This window comes from Pan troglodytes, chromosome 8 (assembly GCF_028858775.2).
Source record: "Pan troglodytes isolate AG18354 chromosome 8, NHGRI_mPanTro3-v2.0_pri, whole genome shotgun sequence".
Classification (NCBI taxonomy): Eukaryota; Metazoa; Chordata; class Mammalia; order Primates; family Hominidae; genus Pan; species Pan troglodytes.
In genome coordinates this window covers 27934833-27953345 of record NC_072406.2, presented here as the reverse complement: position 1 = coordinate 27953345, position 18513 = coordinate 27934833, and the positions used below count along the sequence as shown (strand labels likewise).

General features: G+C 47.3%; 1 protein-coding gene across 1 annotated transcript; it reads right to left on the bottom strand.

The window, feature by feature from the left end:
• Positions 1–1362: 1362 nt before the first annotated feature.
• LOC134807032 (putative glycosyltransferase ALG1L2) lies at positions 1363–3530 on the bottom strand (the record flags this gene model as incomplete). Its single annotated transcript, XM_063780490.1, has 3 exons — positions 1363–1680; positions 2550–2671; positions 3412–3530. Coding segments are annotated over 3 exons (426 nt in total), but the record flags the coding sequence as incomplete, so codon positions are not given.
• Positions 3531–18513: the final 14983 nt, after the last annotated feature.

Genomic DNA, 18513 nt, shown 5'->3' with positions numbered 1-18513 from the left:
CCAGCCCTCCTGCAGGAAGGAAGAGGACTGAATTGAGGGCGTGGCAGGCTGAAAGGACGTGGCTTCCTCAAACCCCTTGGTAAAGGGCCTCTGGGACCACCTGGCAGGGAGGGGCTGGCACACCAGGAAGTAGCCTCCTCCCGGGAGTTCAGCCAGAGCCCAGGTCCTGTCCCCAAGTGGCCTCCAGAGCCACCTTTTCAGAAAAAGTACACCCCACCCACCCCTGTTACCCCTGCATAAGGCCCCGCCTCCTCCCTGAGCCTCCTGCTGGCCTCTCACCTAGAAGCGGGGGTAGTCCTCGGCCCTCCAGCAAGGGGTTGCAGGCCTGGATGTGCTGGAAATGCTTCTGGTGGATGAGGCGGCTGTAATACTCCCTCAGAGGCCCTTTGCCTTCACAGAGAAGAGCAGACACTGCCCTGCACCCGTCTCTGTCCCTGCCACATGGCTCCAGGCCGAAGACACTCCCCCCTAGGAGGGATCCTTTTCCCAGAAGCTCCACCCCTCAGCAGCTCCAGTCAGGCCCCATCTGGGCCCTTCCAGAAGCAACTCAGGAGCCCCAAGACCTGCAGGGGTGTGTGCACCCTGACCCCTGACGCATAGCCCTGCACCTGCAGCCAGCTGGCCTCGGGCTGCAAACATGGCGGGGTAAGCACTGGCCTGGCACGCGACCGCCCACTGGGTGGACCCAGCCTTCTGTCTGTGTTGTGCACAGGGGACAAGAGGTCTCCCCCTGCCCTGGCACAGCCCCCAAACCACATGGCGCAGGTTCCAAGCCGCTCCTGCCCTGCCACAGCCTCCAGAGCACATGGCGCGGGTTCCAAGCCAGTCCTGGGAGCCTAGAGGCCAGAGGAGGGAGGAGAGCAGGACCAGCAGCTGGCCCAGACCCCGCCTCTTCCCACACCGCTTCCGCTTTTCTCCCTCCTCACTGAGTCATCTTGAAAGGGCTCAGCAGCAGTAACTGTGGGACAGGGATTCTTCTGTTTGAAAAATTAAAAGAGGCTTGGTTAAGGCACCAACGACATGGCCGGGCACAGTGGTTCATATCTATAATTTCAGCATATTGGGAGGCCAAGGTGGGTGGATCACCTGAGGTCAGGAGTTCAAGACCAGCCTGGCCAACGTGGAGAAACCCTGTTTCTACTAAAAATACAAAAATAAGCTGGGTGTGGTGGGCACTTTTAGTCCCAGCTACTCGGGAGTCTGAGGCATGAGAATTGCTTAAATGTGAGAGGCGGAGGTTGCAGTCAGCTGAGATTGCACCACTGCACCCCAGCCTGGGAGACAGAGACTTTGTCTTAAAAAAAAAAAAAAAAAAAAAAAAAAAAAAAAAAAAAAAAAAAAAAAAGACAACAATGACGTAACAACAAAAAAAAAGATGCTTGGAAACTACTGAAAAAGTAGAAAGCTTGGTATTTACAGATTTAAATCTGGGCTCCCTGCCCTGCTGTGAAACCCTCTGAGCCTCAGTTTCCCACATGTCAAGCAGTGTAAGACCCTATGGCACAGAGCTGCAGTGAGGATTAAGGGGACAAGATCGTGGGAAGCACAGGGTAAAGGCTGTGTGCCCCTCCCCCTCCACCATCCCCCAACCAAACAGACACCCAGGGTCCCAGGCGGTACCTGTTATCACACAGACGAGAGAAGGAAGGTTCTGTCCGTCAAGAGTCAGTTGTTCAAACTCTGTGTTTAAAAAAAGAAACAATTCTACATGGAATTTCTGATAGAATTTTTTTTTTTTTTCTGACAGACTCTTGCTCTGTCACCCAGGCTGGAATGCAATGGCATGATCTCAGCTGACTGCAACCTCTGCCTCCCAGGTTCAAGTAATTCTCGTGCATCAGCCTCCCAAGTAGCTGGGATTACAGGCGCCCACCACCATACCTTGCTAATTTTTGTATTTTTAGTAGAGACAGGTTTCGCCATGTTGGCCAGGTTGGTCTCGAACTCCTGACCTCAGGTGATCTGCCTGCCTCGACCTCCCAGAGTTGTAGGATTACAGGTGTGAGCCACCATGCCCATTCAGAAAAAGATTTTTAAATAAACAATAGCCAGAGTCCCCTGGTCAGGTGGAGAAAGTGCAGTGCTCTGGCAGGGAGGCCACCAGCCTCTGTGAGATACTCTCCTGGAGGGGACATTTCAGCCTGAGGGCCTGGTCACTCAATGACCCAACTGGGGATTCAGGGTGGCCCACCTCCACCACCCCTACTGTCCCCAGGCTGCCCCACCCAGTAGCCCGGGACAGGAACATGCTGCAGGCCAGGCAAGCAGCTCACAGCTCAGTGGCCCCGACAAGCCCAGAGCTCCTCACCGCAGCCGCACACCTACTTTCTAAAGCTGCCAGCAAGATAGAGAAGTCTTCGTCGTCTGTGAGAAGAGAATTGAATGTCAGGGGCCTGTTTCTAGACACCACTCTTCCAGCTCACATGCCCTCCCCTTCTCATTGAGACCGTGGCGGGGTTGGGGCACGCAGGACTGGCAGGGGTGAGGAGAATACAGGTTGGCCAGGTGCCCTTCACACCAACCCCAAGTGCCCCAGGGGTCGTGCAGACCTTTCCAGCTTGTGCTGCTGACCAGCAGGGCTGGCCCCTCATGGAGATGCGTCACCAGCCCGCTCCCAGCATCCCACTCCGTGAAGGCTGACGGCTCTGTGGCTAGGTCCTCAGGTTCTGAGCTGAAGGAGCAGAAAAAAACCCTGTGAGAGGCCACAGAGCAGGCCCAGGACCCAGAACGGGCATCTCCTGCTATGGTGAGGCCTGCAGGCTCCCAACGGTTGGGGTGCCCGACCGCATCAGTAGCACCAGGCCACCCCTGCCAATCGAGGCCTGGGCTTGCTTTCTCTAATATTGTTGCTGGGTGCTAAGGTTACAACAGCAAACAAGACTGACTAATTCCTTTTCTCCACGGGGCTTACGGTCTTATCATCCCCTGGACTCAAGATGAGGGTGCTAAGACGCCCTCCCACACCACCCCAGCTTACCCAGGGGCACACCTCAGGGTATGTGGACCTGCACAAACGTCCCTTCCTTAGCCCCATGAGAAACCCCAGGGAACACACGGGTCCACAGATCCTGCCACAGGCCTGAGAACCCATTGGCAGCAGAGTAAGACAGTGCAGGGGTCAACAAACATTCCTTAAAGGGCCAGAGAGTAAATATTTCAGGCTTTGTGGGACACAGGTTCTCTGTTGCAAAACGCAGTTCTGCTATTGTAGCTCAAAGGTGGCTATAGACAACTCAGAAGTTAATGAGTGCATTGTGTCCCAATGAAACTTGATTTACAAAAGCAGGAGACTGGCCTGTAGCCTCAGTTTGCCAATCCCTGGATGAGTGGGTTCCCAGGTCTGCAGTGAGAAGGGGAGAGGCCAGGGCAGTGGCGAGCAGGAGAGAAGGCAGCTGAGGGTGGGAGGCCTACCGTGCCCTGAACGGAGAATGCGTGCTGCCCAGCTTCATGAAGAGCCGGTGCTGCAGGTCCAGAGGTGTCTCTTTAAAGAAAGACGCCGGCTTGTCGTAGACGGTCACAGCCCTGCAATGAAATCATGTCAGGGCTATTGCATTAGTCCAGCGTGGAGGCTACTTTCTGCTCAAACCACTCATTTGGGTTCCGCGCCCAACGTCACCCATCCTCAGCAAAACAACCTTTATTTCCTTCTTCCTGGTTTCCAGAAATTTCCCATAAAGACCTGAGGAATCACTGAATGAAAGGGGCTTTTTACAAACAGGAAACTTAAGTGGAGTGCCAATACACAACATGGATTGCACCAGGCTAGCTCTAAGATAAAACCAGACTGCGGACAACAGGACAGATAAGACATACATGGGTCTGCACTTCCTGGGTCTGTTATTGTGTGGAGGAATGTCTTAGTCTGTTGCTCCTGTGGGTGTAGCTAAAGCACGAACCAGGAGTCTTCATCCTTACAAAGCAGTTAGACAGACACCTGAGAACCAATCCCAAACTGCAGCCTTCCACAGAACCTTCTGGAACCTTCTGGAATGCAACTCATTACTGCCAGAGGGTCTTTGATGAGAGTCTACTCTCCACCATTTGTCTTCAAAGAGAATACCCACATATTATCTTTCCGTGGAAAGGTAAGTTATTAGAGTTTATGCAGTCTGGTATATTAATTGAGAGCTTTACTTCAAAGAATGTCACGTTTACGATTCAGTCTCACAGACTGGGTTAAAAAGGCAGTGTTGACTATTAAGTTGTAAATTACTATGATGATCATTATTATTTAAGCAAGCTGTGAGAAATGAGCATTATCTCACAATATCTGCATTTTAGTGAACCTGAAGGAAGAGTGTATTTGCTGGAATTACAGAAGCCTGAGAACCACAGGGGAATTCTCACTGCAGGGTATTCAGGGTCCAAAGCTGATTTTATTTTGCATGATAAATCCTTCCTCAATTTATTTTTATTTCTTTCTTTATTTATTGAGACAGGGTCTCACTCTGTCGCCCAGGCTGGAGCGCCTTGGTGCAATCTCAGCTCACTGCAACCTCGCCTCCCGGGTTCAAGTGATTCTCCTGCCCCAGCCTCCGGAATAGCTGGGATTTCAGGCACCCACCACAAAGCCCAGCTAATTTTTGTATTTTTAGTAGAGACGGGATTACACCATGTTGGCCAGGCTGGTCTTGAACTGCTGACCTCAGGTAAGCCTCCTGCCTCGGCCTCCCAAAATGCTGAGATTACAGGCATGAGCCACCGTTCCAGGCCCTCAGTTTTATTTTTCTATTTATTTATTTAGAGATGGATTTTCACTCTTGTCCCCCAGGCTGGAGTGCAGTGGCGTGATCTCAGCTCAGTGCTACTTCTGCCTCCAGGAATCAAGTGATTCTCATACCTCAGCCTCCCGCGTAGCTGGGATTATAGTCACGCACCCCTAAGCCTGGCTAATTTTTGTATTTTTAAGTAGAGACAGGGTTTCACCATGTTGGCCGGGCTGGTATCGAACTCCTGACCTCAGGTGATCCACCTGCCTCGGCCTCCCGAAATGCTGAGATTACAGGTGTGAGTCCCTGCACCTGGCCCTTCAATTTAATTTTAATAAAATTATCAAGGAAATAAGCCACAAAAGGACAATGTGCAGACTTTAGAACAGAGCTGTCCAATAGAAATATAATGTAATCCACATGTATAATATTAAATAATTTAGTCACCACATTAGAAAAAGTAAAAGGGGTGAAATGAATTCTCCTAGTAAACTTTAACCAATATATTCAAAATATTTTTATTTCAACATTAATGAATACTTAAAAATTCTTAATGGATATTTTATGTTTTTTTTTTTTTTTTTTTTTGCTTATGAAGGCTTGGAAATCTAGTGTATATTTTACACTAACAGCATATCTCAATTAAGATGGCCACATCTCAAGTGCCCAGTAGCCACGTGTGGCCTGAGGCCATGACTCTGGGCAGTACAGCTTTAGGTGAGTCTAGGGCAGGGCAGAGGGGGGCACCTGGGATCAGGTGTGGAGCCTGGGGCCTTGTTTAGCACCCTTTGGTGAGGGCATTTTCTTTCCATAAAACCCAGGTCAAGCGTGCCTCACAAAGGGGCCAGTGGAGGTGCCTCAGTTTACTTGGGAGCTTGGCCTCTCCATCTTGCCTTCCTACTGCCTGGAAGAAGATTAGTGTCCTCTTGCCTTCTCTAGCCCCTTTCCCAAGAACCCTCCCAGAATTTAGTCCTATGAAGGGCCAGGGGTGCAAGGAGTCACCCACACAATGACAGGACCCACCAGCACTACCAGAATTTGGCCAGCCCTACTCATCCAAATTCCTTTCTGCCAGCTGGACATCACAAGGATTTCAGACTGCCATCCTGTGGCAACTCCATTTTGGGGTCTGGGGATGTAAGGGGGGGTTACTGTATTAGTCCATTCTCACTCTGCTAATAAAGACATACCTGAGACTGGGTAATTTATAAAGAAAAAGAGGTTTAATGGACTCACAGAGCCACATGACTGGGGAGGCCTCATGATTATGGCAGAAGGTGGAGGAGGAGCAAAGTCACATCTTACATGGCAGCAGGCAAGAGAGTTGTGCAGGGGAGCTCCCCTTTATAAAACCATTAGATCTGGCAGGGAACAGTGACTCACATCTCTAATCACAGCACTTTGGGAAGCCAAGGTGGGTGGATCACCTGAGATCGGGAGTTTGAGACCAGCCTGGCCAAAATGTTGAAACCCCATCTCTAATAAAAATACAAAAATTAGCCAGGCATAATGGCTCATGCGTGTTGTCCCAGATTCTTGGGAGGCTGAGGCACGAAAATTGCTGAAATCCAGGAGGCAGAGGTTGCAGAGAGCTGAGATCACGCCACTGCACTCCAGCCTGGGCAGCAGAGTGAGACTCGGTCTCAAAAAAAGAAAAAAAAGAATTAGATCTTGTGAGACTTATGCAACGTCATGGGAACAGCAGGGGAAAGACCCAACCCATGATTTAGTCACCTCCCACTGGGTCCCTCCCACAGCATGTGGTGATTATGGGAACTACAATTAGAGATTTGGGTGGGGACACAGCCACACCGTATCACTTACTGAGCTGGGCATCTTCTTCCTTGAATGCATATTGGCCACTGAGGCACTTCCTGGTTATCCTCATTCCACAGCTGAGAAAATCCAGGCTTGGCACAGGCAAGGGATCTGACGCAACATCTCCCATCTTATTAGTGGAAGGACCAACACTGGACCCACAACTGTGCTCCTGTTTTGAGTCACCATGCGGCCCCCAAGATCAGATCTCAAAACAAGCAGACATGGGGGCTCAGAAAGTCCCCAGCCTAGAACTTTCCTGTCAACCCAATGACACTAAAGGCTAAGCTGGCTGCTTATTATTCTGGATTCACACTAGAATGACCTTGGGGTGTGTTTTACACATGTCGATGTCTGGAGTTTCACCCCCAGCTAACTGACTATGAATCTCTGGCTTGGGGCCTGGGCACTGATATTCATGCAGAGTTTCTGAGATGATCCTATTGCATTGCCAAGGTCGACACCTGCAGAAACATTGCACACTTTTTCATTCATGTAGTTATTAAATACGTAATATTTATTATTATTTTTCCAGACACGGAAGTGTTGCAAGAATAGTACAAAGACATCCTTTATACCCTTCGCTGAGATTCCCCAGTGCTACCATTTTACCCCATTTACTTTATTATTTTCCAAGTGGCAGATGAGTTATCCTTTACCCCTAAATATTCCTGTGTATTCCTTAATAACAAGGACTTTCTCTTATATAACCAAGGCAATGATCAAAATCAGGAAACTAACCCTGCTACAATACGGTTTTCTAATGTATGGAGCTCATTCAGATTTCGACAGTGAACCCAATGATGTACATTGGAGCAAACGATCATCCCAGATCATGCATTATTTTCAGTTGTTGTGTCTCTGTAGGTCCCTTTTAGCCTGGAACAGATCCTCAGTTTTTCTTTATCTTTCATGGTATTTGCATTCTTGAAGAACGCAAGACGGTTATTTGATAGAATGTCCCTTACTTTGGATTCGGCTGATGTTTCTTGGCGGTGATATTCTTATGCATTTGGGGTGGGACTATCACAGCAATGGTGTCATGTTCTCTGTGCATCGCATCAGGAGGGACATGTTGATGGTTTACCCCATTACACCAAAGTGAATGTTGACCGTTCAGTGAAGGTGGGCGCAGGTTCATTGCATTATATTGCAGAAGCCATCATCAGCCATACTCGCTCTGATTAACCGATCATCTTACGTAGCCATTTATCTAACAAGGCTGTAAGGGTCTTGAACTCCGGGTAAGCAAGCCTTAAAGCAGAAGAGAAGAAAGAAAGGAAGGCTCTGGAACCTGGAGCTTTGGCAAAGGGGGCAGGTGTGGGGAACGCACCACCAAAGTTGCTCCTGGCATTAGGATGAAGAGGAAAGAGATCATTCTATCTAGAAGGGGTTTGGGGTTAGCCAGAGGGGTGTGGAGAGTCAGAGTCTGCCCACTTGTGGTTTTGCTGAGGGCTACACTGTGGTAGACAGGTCTTTCATTGCTGCTTTTGAAAATTTTGTTTCACAATCCTTCATCTAAAACAGAGCAATTTCCTTTTGCTACGTTTTGGCCCACTTTGCTTCACCTGTCTTCTCTTCTCTTATTTCTAGAGACAGGGCCTTGCTCTGTGGCCCAGGCAGGAGTGCAGTGATGTGATCATAGGTCACTGCAGCCTTGACCTCCTGGGCTCAAGCAATCCTCCTGCCTCAGCCTCCTGAGTAGCTGGGACTACAGGTGTGCACCACTGCACCTGGCTAATTTATTTTATTTAGTTTAGTTGTTGTAGAGACGAGGTCTCACTTTGTTGCCCAGGCTGATCTTGGACTCTTGGCTTCAAGGGATCCTCCCGCCTCGGCCTCCCAAAGTGTTGAGATGACAGGCATGAGCCACCACGCCCACCTCTGTCTTTTCTATTGGGATTAATGACTTCCACATTCGCTCCAGGAATAATTTCTGTGAAGGTGATGCCTGGCTTGACACTTCTGGTAACTCCCATTGTTTATCTATTGCTTATCTCCAGAACCCATTTGATGCTCCCTACTTCAAAGTGCACTAGCTCCTGTCAGCTTGAGGGCATCCCCTGAGCTGCTGACAAACAAGGCCTTTTTACCCACAGATTAACCTCTTATTTATTTTAATAAATGATCAAAACTTGGTTTGCCTCCTGTGCGTATGTTGGTTGGGGCCAAGAGGGGATCGTGGTGATTTCTGTCCACCTGGGACCTCAGGCCTCCTGGTGGCCCATGAACAAAAGTGAGGCAGGCAGAGCAATGAGCAGTGTTCCTCGTCTGCCTCGCTGCCATCAGTATGTCTGCCTGTGGCTGTCTTTGGCACGTTATCAGGATGTGTCACTCCCTCATCTTTGTTCCCTCTCCTTCTTGTATTTACCTTCACCTGGGCTGCTAAGTGCTGCGGGAGAAACATTGGGTTTTTGCGGAGATTGTGGCCACAACAAATTTAGGTTCCCCACCCTCAGGTTGCCCCTCACTGGTCTCTGCCTCATACCTTTGAAGAAAACAACTCGTGGAGGTCGTCTTATTCATAAAGGTGAACATTTCACAGAGCAGGGCAGTGTTGTGGGTTGAATTGCATCCCCTCTCCCACAAAAGACTTCTTGGAGTCCTGACCCCCAGTACCTCAAAATGTGACATATTTGGAGATAGTCATTACAAAGGTAGTCAAGTTAAAATCAGGTTGATAGAGTGGGCTTTATCCAGTATAATGGGTGTCCTTATGGAAAGGGGAAATTGTCCAGGTGCAGTGGCTCATGCCTGTAATCCTAGAAGTTTGGGAGGCTGAGGCAAGAGGATCACTTGAGGCCAAGTTTCAAGACCAACCTGGTCAACATAGGGAGACTCCTATCTCTATTAAAAAGATTATAAATAAAATACGCCAGGCACAGTGACTCATGCCTGTAATCCTAGCACTTTGGGAGGCTGAGGCAGGAGGATCACTTGAGGACAAGGTTCAAGACCAACCTGGCCAACACAGCAAGACCCCCATCTGTATTAAAAAATAATAAGAGGCCAGGCGCGGTGGCTCACGCCTGTAATCTTGGCAGTTTGGGAGGCCGAGGCGAGTGGATCACTTGAGGTCAGGAGTTCAAGACCAGCCTGGCCAACATGGTGAAACCTGTGTCTACTAAAAATACAAAAAAATTAGCTGGGCACAGTGGTGGGCACCTGTAATCCCAGCTACTTGGGAGGCTGAGGAAGGATAATTGCTTGAACCCGGGAGGCGGTAGTGACAGTGAGCCAAGATTGCACCACTGCACTCCAGCCAGGGTGACAGAGCAGGATTCTGTCTCAAAATAAATAAATAAATTAATAAATAAATAAAATTATATATATATATCTATATATATACACACGCACTACATATATGTGTATTTGTGTGTGTAGATATAGACATAGATAGAGATGTAGATATATGGAAAGGGGAAATTTTGGACACAGATGCACACAGGGAGAAGACCACGTGAAGACTGGACTTCTGCTGCCACAGGATAAAGAGTTGGCGGAAGCTGGGTGGGAGATCCTTCCCCTAGCATCCTCAGAGGGAGCCTGGCCCTGACAATGCCTTCATTTCAGCCTTCTGGCCTGCAGGTGTAAGATGATGCATTTCTGTAGTTCTAAGCCATCCAGCTTGTGGTACCTTTTTATAGCAGACTGAGGCATTTAATACAGCAGCATTCTGAGCCATTCCCATATAAACTCTTCATTTAATCTTCACCACAACCGCCCCGCCCATAAATGCTCTTGTTATTGTCTTCATTTTATCTTCTTTTTATCCATGATGTCTGCAGCACAGAGAGGTTCAGTAATTTGCTCATGGTCACTTGAGATAATAAAATCCCACTATAGGGAACCTCTCATGCCTGCTTCTCTCTGTCACCTTCCCTCTCCCCTTTCCTCCTGTCCCCTTCCTCTCCATCTGCTTTATGAGGACTTCTTTGCTGTCCCATCTCTTCTTTGCATTTTTACTTCTTATTAATTTTTTGATGGGGGGTAATGGGGTCTCGCTATGTTGTGCAGGCTGATCTTGAACTCCTGGCCTCGAGCTATCCTACTGTCTCAGCCTGAGTAGCTGGGATTACAGGTGTGAGCCACCATACCCAGCTGTTGTCCCATCTCCTAAATGTCTGCTCCCCCAGCATCCCTGCCCACAGTTCCTGCCTCAGTAGCCCCTCCTAAGCCTCAGTCACCATCTGTGCTGATGAATTGCTGCTCGCCCTCCTCCCAGACAGGATGCCCCATGGCCACTGCAGGCTCAGCCCATCCACAACAGATTCACAAAGCCGGTCCTTCAATGCTGGATTTCCTAGATTTCCCAGCCAACAGTACCACCAGCTTAAAACCCTGCAGCCATGCCAAAATCCTCTATCTTCCTGTACCCCACATCCCTACGGCCAACCCTTGCTGATTTTATGGCTAAATCCCCTCTTTACAGTCAGGAGCAGCTGCAGAATTTGCAAGGCCCAGTGCAAGATGAAAACATGGGCCCCCTTTTGCAAAAATCAGAGGAAAAAGCACTGCTGAAGTATTAACATGTAAAGCATTTTCTTTCTTCTGTGGTGTCTGTGTCTCAATTTATCATGATGCTTTCATTTGTTATTTAATGTCCTTCTAAGTAAAAAAAAAACATTTTAAATTACTAGCGTGGATTATACTGTTCCTCTTTACATTGTGCAATGCCAGATTTAAATAGGAACATTGGACTCAAATGTGGAATCACAGAAATGCCATAATTTGTACTTTGTATGTGGCATTTTTTTTGCCTCACAGAAACAGTGAGACGTTGCAGGAAACTAATTCATCTGTTTTTGTTTGTTTGTTTGTTTGTTTTTGTTTTTTTCCCCTGAGACAGAGTCTTGTTCTCTTGCGTAGGCTGGAGTGCAGTGGTGAGATCTCAGCTCACTGCAACCTCTGCCTCCGGGGTTCAGGCCATTCTCCTGCCTTAGCCTCCTGAGTAGCTGGAATTACAGGAGCCTGCCACCTGTATATAGGGCATTGTCGAACTGTTGATAGAATCCAGCAGCTCCTCACTGTTCCAGAGTCAGTTGTGGGAGAAAAGAGGCTCCCTCCTTGGGAACATCTCTTCCCTGCATTCCCCACAGAGCATGATGCTGTATAAACCATTTCCGTTTTACTATGTTTCTTTCTTTTTTTTTTTTTTTTTTTTTTTTTTTTCTGAGATGGAGTCTTGCTCTTGTCACCCAGGCTGGAGTGCAATGGTGCGATCTTGGCTCACTGCAACATCTGCCTCCCAGGTTCAAGCTATTCTCCTCCCTCAGCCTCCCAGGTAGCTGGGATTACAGACATCCACCACCACGCCTGGCTAATTTTTTGTATTTTTAGTAGAGACGGAGTTTCACCATGTTGGTCTGGCTGGTCTCGAACTCCTGATCTCAGGTGATCCACCCACCTCGGCCTCCCAAAGTGCTGGGATTACAGGTGTGAGCCACTGCGCCCAGCCTCATTAGAGTGTTTCTATGATGTCACCTGAGACAGCATGAGTATTTCAGGTGTCAAGATCATTTTATGGGCCGGGAATTGTCGCTGGGAGACAGTGACAGGCTTTTGCCATATGCTGCATTAGAGGTTCCATAGAGGGGTTATCAAGAGGAGAATATGTCCCTCCAAGCTCAGCATCTTCCACTCTGCACTTTGTGGGCTGGGGGCAATCTTACTGGCTCCCATCTCACGTCTCATTAATATTGCTTGAAGGACAAGTCAGATACAAAGTCCATTCCCTAATACCATCAGGTAAAAGAGATGTAACCATTTCATATGAAGCATGTTCAAATACACCAACTTTCATAATTCTACCAACACTTACATTTTTAAGTTCTAGATCCAGGAGCTTCTCTTCTCCACCAGCCAGTGCAAAAGGCTTTGAGTCGCCAGCAGAGGGTTGAGCCAAGGAGCCTTGGCCCTTTCATCAATCTTTATCTGGATGAACCTGCCTCAACATTGGCCCAGGTGATTGCTGATCAGCTTTCTCATTGTAATCTCTGCTTATTGAGTTTTAAAATTTCTCCAAACTAAGGTGAATACAGCAAACCCATTTGGAACTCTTTAATGTTGGCAGCCAGCAAGGGCTCTTTTTGGTCCACCCAACCTTCAATAGTGTTGTATTAAGACCTTTGTTTTCACCACATCCATTTCCATTCTATTCATCTCATTTTTTAAGCACCACTAAAGGTTTTCAGCCTCCTGCAATGAGTCCCATGGCGCTTCCCTTTTTCCTCTTAGCTTTATCTTTATTAATGCTTTCTTTAATCTCTTTATTTCTTAATAACTACTTAAATACATCCACCTTCATGGGATGAGTCCTTTGACTCTGTCCACTGCTTTTCCGCATTATTTTATTAATTGCCCTAATGTTTTTTATTAGCATCTATAAGACGCATGAGGGGAAGCTGAGATAGCAAATTCAATAAGGCTTCACTGATCATAGCTTGATTTTGCAGCAGTGAGATTGCATGAGGTGTCCATGCAAATCGGGCCCCTTAATCAGAGCATTTCCCATGACCTGGGTAACAGGCAATGTAGTGGGTGGATATCCCAGTCACCATAAAGCCAGTCCCATGTGGCTTGCATACAAAGCATGTCAGCTGCTTCATCTGGAGCGCTTCACTTGGCATTTATAGATGGAGTTGGACAGTCCCCCTTCTCAGGGTAAACAAACATTATGGTGGCTTTTATCCAGTCTACTAGGCTGGCTGTTGCCTCAGGAATAGCCTGCTGTATGTCCAGATCGTATATAGCCATCTGAGGTTGTTCCATAGTGAGCTGTGGATCCTGCATCAACCCCAACATGCTCCTCCCCTCTGCAGCATGTAAAACCAAAGATACTGCCCCTAAATTAGTTACTCTCACAGTCCATTTTAGTAAAGGTCCCTCAGGGAGTTGAAGATACTGAACCACAAAATAAAACAGTTCCCTCACACTCTACCCCTTCGTTTCAGTAGTTACTTAATTTTGCCCTTCCCCAAAATTCACTACCTTCTTAGTAACCACAGGTCTCAGAGGCATTTTCTGTTGTTTCTGCATAATTTTGCCCTTAGGGAATGGCTCCAAAGCTAATGGCCAAAGCTCAGACTCACTGACATCTAAGCTTGGTGTAGCATTGAGGCTGGACCTAGCGCTCTCTTTTATTTTTATTTTAGCTATTACAGATAACAATAAGCAAAGGATTGAATATTTCACTTCTTTATTATTAGTTTGCATTTCCTTGCACGTCCAGTGAACCAACTTCCCAAGAGTTGGATCTATCTCCAAATTCCAGTGGTAAGTTACACCTTTAATAACTGAGTGCAGCACAGCTGTGACTTCATACCATGGATGACCATGTGACCATCCAGGAATCAAAGGTCCCTTATCCTCCATCCTCTCATTCGTTTTTTTTGTTTGTTTGTTTGTTTGTTTGTTTTTTGAGACAGAGTCTGGCTCTGTCGCCCAGGCTGGAGTGCAGTGGCACAATCTCGGCTCACTGCACGCTCCACCTCCCAGGTTCATGCCATTCTCCTACCTCAGCCTCCCGGGTAGCTGGGACTACAGGCGCACGCCACTACACCCAGCTAATTGTTTGTATTTTTAGTAGAGACGGGGTTTCACTGTGTTAGCCAGGATGGTCTTGATCTCCTCACCTCGTGATCCGCCTGCCTCGGCCTCCCAAAGTGCTGGGATTACAGGCGTGAGCCACTGTGCCCGGCCCCTCTCATTCTTTCTCTTCCCAAAGCACATGTTTCTATGAGCCACGGCCACGGCCAGCAAATCCCACTTCTGACACCAGTTGTGTAAACACACACACACACACACACAAACTCAAAATACTTTCTCTATTCTTTCACTCAACAACAATCAACACAGAATATTTTTGTGACCAAATGTTTGGGGATTCCTCCCCACCAACAAGCAAACAATCAATTCTGCAGCAAATACCGGCTGGCTGTACTCCAATTCAATTCCGACACCATCTACCTGGAGATAGCATCATATCCCACAGATTGAGGGCTCGGTCCCCAAGACTATTGCCCTTCTTCCCAGCAGTCACAAACTGGACCTCCAGAACTTCTGAACAACCAGCTTCAAGTTGAGCGTCCCATAACCCCCTCCTTGGGTTCCATCAATATGGAGTGGTTCTTAGAAAAACTTTAGGGAAGATTACTTATGTTTATCAGTTCATTATAAAGGCTATTACAAAGGATACAGATAAAGAGACACACAGGGAAAGGGATGGGGAAGGAGTGTGGAGCTTCTATGCCCACCTTGGGTGCCCTGCCCTCCAGAAACTTGTACATGTTCTGCTATCCAGAAGCTCTCCAAACCCAATTCTTTTGGATTTTTATAGAAGCATCATTACCTAGGCACAATAGATTAAATCACTGGCCATTAGTGACCAATATAACCTTCAGTTCCTCTCCTCTCCCTAGAAGCTGGGGTTAGGCTCAAAGTCCCAACTCTCTAATCTTGCCTTGGTCTTTCCAGGGACTAGCCCCCATTCTGAAGCTAGCTAGGGGCTGCCAGCCATCAGTGAACTTATTAGCATACCAAAACACATCACTTTGGAGATTCTAAGGGTTTTAGGAGTTGTATGGAAGGAAACATGGGAAAGATCAAATATATATTTCACAATATCACACTCCTGTAGAACACTTTGGGACTCATATCATGATTCTTTGAAAATCAGTTATTTACCTCATTCTGGTATAAATCAATGAAAATGACCGCGGCAAGTTGTAATCATTTTAAGGGGTTTATTTGCCAAAGTTAAGGACACCCACCAGGGAGACAGGTCTATGCCTTTCTCCAAAGACAATTTTAAGGGCTTCAATACTTAAAGGGGAAAGGATGGATATTGGTGGAATACACAAGATTCATATGAGGGTGAGTAGAGGAAATAGTCATTCACGCTGTCACTTCGTCTGCCTAAGGGAATCTGCAATATTACATAAGACAATGTAAACAATAGGGCAGAGGAAGCAATCAGAAATCAGATATACATTTCTGATTGCTCTCAGGCAAGCAGAAGGATGACTTTGAGTTCTGTCCTGTCCCGTCCCACATCTGTGGATAAGCTATCAGTTGATATTGCCAGGGTGAAATTCAACAGAACTGTTTTCAAGTAAATATCTTGGGGCCTGCAAGGAATCTCCTTGTGGGCAAAAGGTGAGCGATGTATGTAGCTTTTTATCTTTGTAGCCATCTTAGTTAGGAACAAAATGGGAGGCAGGTTTGCGTGACTCAGTTCCCAGCTTGACTGTTCCCTTTGGCCCAGTAAGTATGGGGCCCCAAGATTTATTTTCCTCTCACACTGGTCTTTCTATAGTCACTGGATTATTTGAATATTAATGGATTTTCATTGTAAATGTGATGAGGATGACAATCCGAAGAAGGATTTCCCTGTGTCTTTCAGAAGACAGAGGAGAGCTCCCTCCACTCTTAGGGTTTCATGCCGTGAACTCCTCATCTGTATTCAAAAAATGGAAACCTAAGAACTTTGGTCTAAGCTTTTCTAAGATTTGCTCCACCCAAGCCTTTCAAGATACTCCTTTGAGGAAGGTTTTAGCCATGGCAGTAGCTGTAAGAGTTTCTGCTGATACACAGTGGGAGGATTCAACAGGGAAGAGTATCTTGGAGTTACACATGAGCTGTACCAAGATCCCTGAGCGATGTGAAGCTGATAAAAAAGAGTCTACATTCAGCTGGTCAGGTGGCTCATGCCTGTAATCCCAGCACTTTGGGAAGCTGAGGCAGAAGGATCACCTGAAGTCAGGAGTTCGAGACCAGCGTGGCCAATATGGTGAAACCCTGTCTCCACTAAAAATAAAAAAAAGTGGCCAGGCCTGCTGGCACGCGCCTGTAGTCCCAGCCACTCGGGAGGCCGAGGCAGGAGAATTGCTTGAACCTGGGAGGCAGAAGTTGCGGTGAGCCGAGATCATGCCATTACACTCCAGCCTGGGTGACAGGAAAAAAAGAAAAGAATCTACAACCTCCCAATTCCTCTCCTCACCAGTTTAACAAGGATCAATAGAACATCTCCAGGCTCTACTGGATTCAAGGACTGATTTCTTAACAGAGTGTGCACAACTGCCGTCTTCCAGGATAGCAAATACTTGCCCACAAATAGAGTTAGACTGTACAAGTTCTGGCTGAAATTATTAAGAAATAAAGCAGTTTTGACTGATCCAACATGATGGCTAATTTGACCCGGAGGGAATCATTAATAAATAGCTGCATTAGTTGTTGTTCTTTAAAAAGGATCTCTCGTCAAGCAGCCAAGAAACCAAGGTGTGGGAAGTTCAGTGGCCTGACTGCCCAGCACACTGGAATGCATGAGCTTGCCTACCGGGAAAGGAGCATGCCCGAAAGGGCGTGAGATTGGGAGCAGCTCATCTGTCAACTGCCTTTTGTTTAAGGACAACCTTGGCAGCTGGCTCCTGCTCCACCCCACTTCCTACCTTCATCCTGGGAGACACCTGGTCCACAAGGCATCTTCACTCTCAGTCCTGGCATCCTTGTTTCCAGCAACCTTCTGCACCAACCTCTTCTACCTCTTTCCATGGCCACTCCTGGACGTTTCCATAACCTGCAAATCCACCTTGAAATCATTCCTCAAACAAATCGTGGGCACAGCCTCCTGCCTTTCCAGCCTGCTGTGTGATTCCCTCACTCTGACCTTGCTGGTCCTCATCAGGATCTCTGATCCCTTGGGCCCCTCGCCTCTTCTGTGCTCATTTCCTTTCTTATAATTAGCTTGGGGCCCGCGGTTCATCATTTTGAGCAGTCTCTTGACAATATCCCCCTTCAAACTTGTCGGACCATAACCCACAATAAGAAATCTAATACATATGAGCCTGGCGCAGTGGCTCACACCTCTAATCCCAGCATTTTGGGAGGCTGAGGTGGGTGGATCACTTGAGGTCAGGAGTTCCAGACCAGCCTGGCCAAAAACAAAAATTAGCCGGGCATGGTACGGGCACCTGTAATCCCAGCTACTCTGGAGGCTGAGGCAGGAGAACTGCTTGGACCAGGAAGGTGGAGGTTGCAGTCAACAGAAATCGCGCCACAGTACTCCAGCCTGGGTGACAAAGGGAGACTCCGTCTCGGGGGTAAAAAAAAAAAAAAAAAAAGAAAGAAATCGAATACTTATGATCTAAGGGTCATCTGCATACGTATTTATCTATACACATACATATATACACAAGCCTCTTTCAACTTTAACTCAATCATAATTATTTAAAAATCTCTCCCTGAACATCACTTCTTACAGCTATGTTTCTCTCTTTTTATTTTTTTTTTTGAGATGGAGTCTTGCTCTTTCGCCCAGGCTGGAATGCAGTGGTGTGATCTCAGCTCACTGCAACTCCACCTTCGAGGTTCACGCCATTCTCCTGCCGCAGCCTCCCGGCGTCCGCCACCACGCCCGGCTAATTTTTTGTATTTTTAGTAGAGATGGGGTTTCACCGTGTTAGCCAGTATGGTCTCGATCTCCTGACCTCATGATTTGCCCACCTCAGCCTCCCAAAGTTTTGGGATTACAGGCGTGAGCCACTGCGCCCGGCACAGCTCTGTTTCTCTCATCTTCACCACACTGTTGCCACAGTCATCTATACAAACTGTACTAGTATTCCTATTGCTTCTGTAACAAATTGCCACAAACTCAGTGGCTTAAAACAGCACACATTTATTTTCTTACAGTTCTAGTAGTTAGATGTTTGCAATGAAGATTTCTGCATGGCTGCATTCCTTTTGGAGGTTTCAAGGCAAAATCTTTGTCCTTGCCTTTTCCCGTTTCTAAAGACTGCCTACATTCTTGGACTCATGGCTTCATCATTCCAGCTGCTGGTTCTGTTGTCACAACTCCTTTTTCTGACTGTCTGACTCTGACTCTCTTGTCTTCCTCCTTTTTTTATGAGATGGAGTTTTTCTCTTGTTGCCCAGGCTGGAGTGCAATGGTGCAATCTCGGTTCACTGCAACCTCCACCTCCTGGGTTCA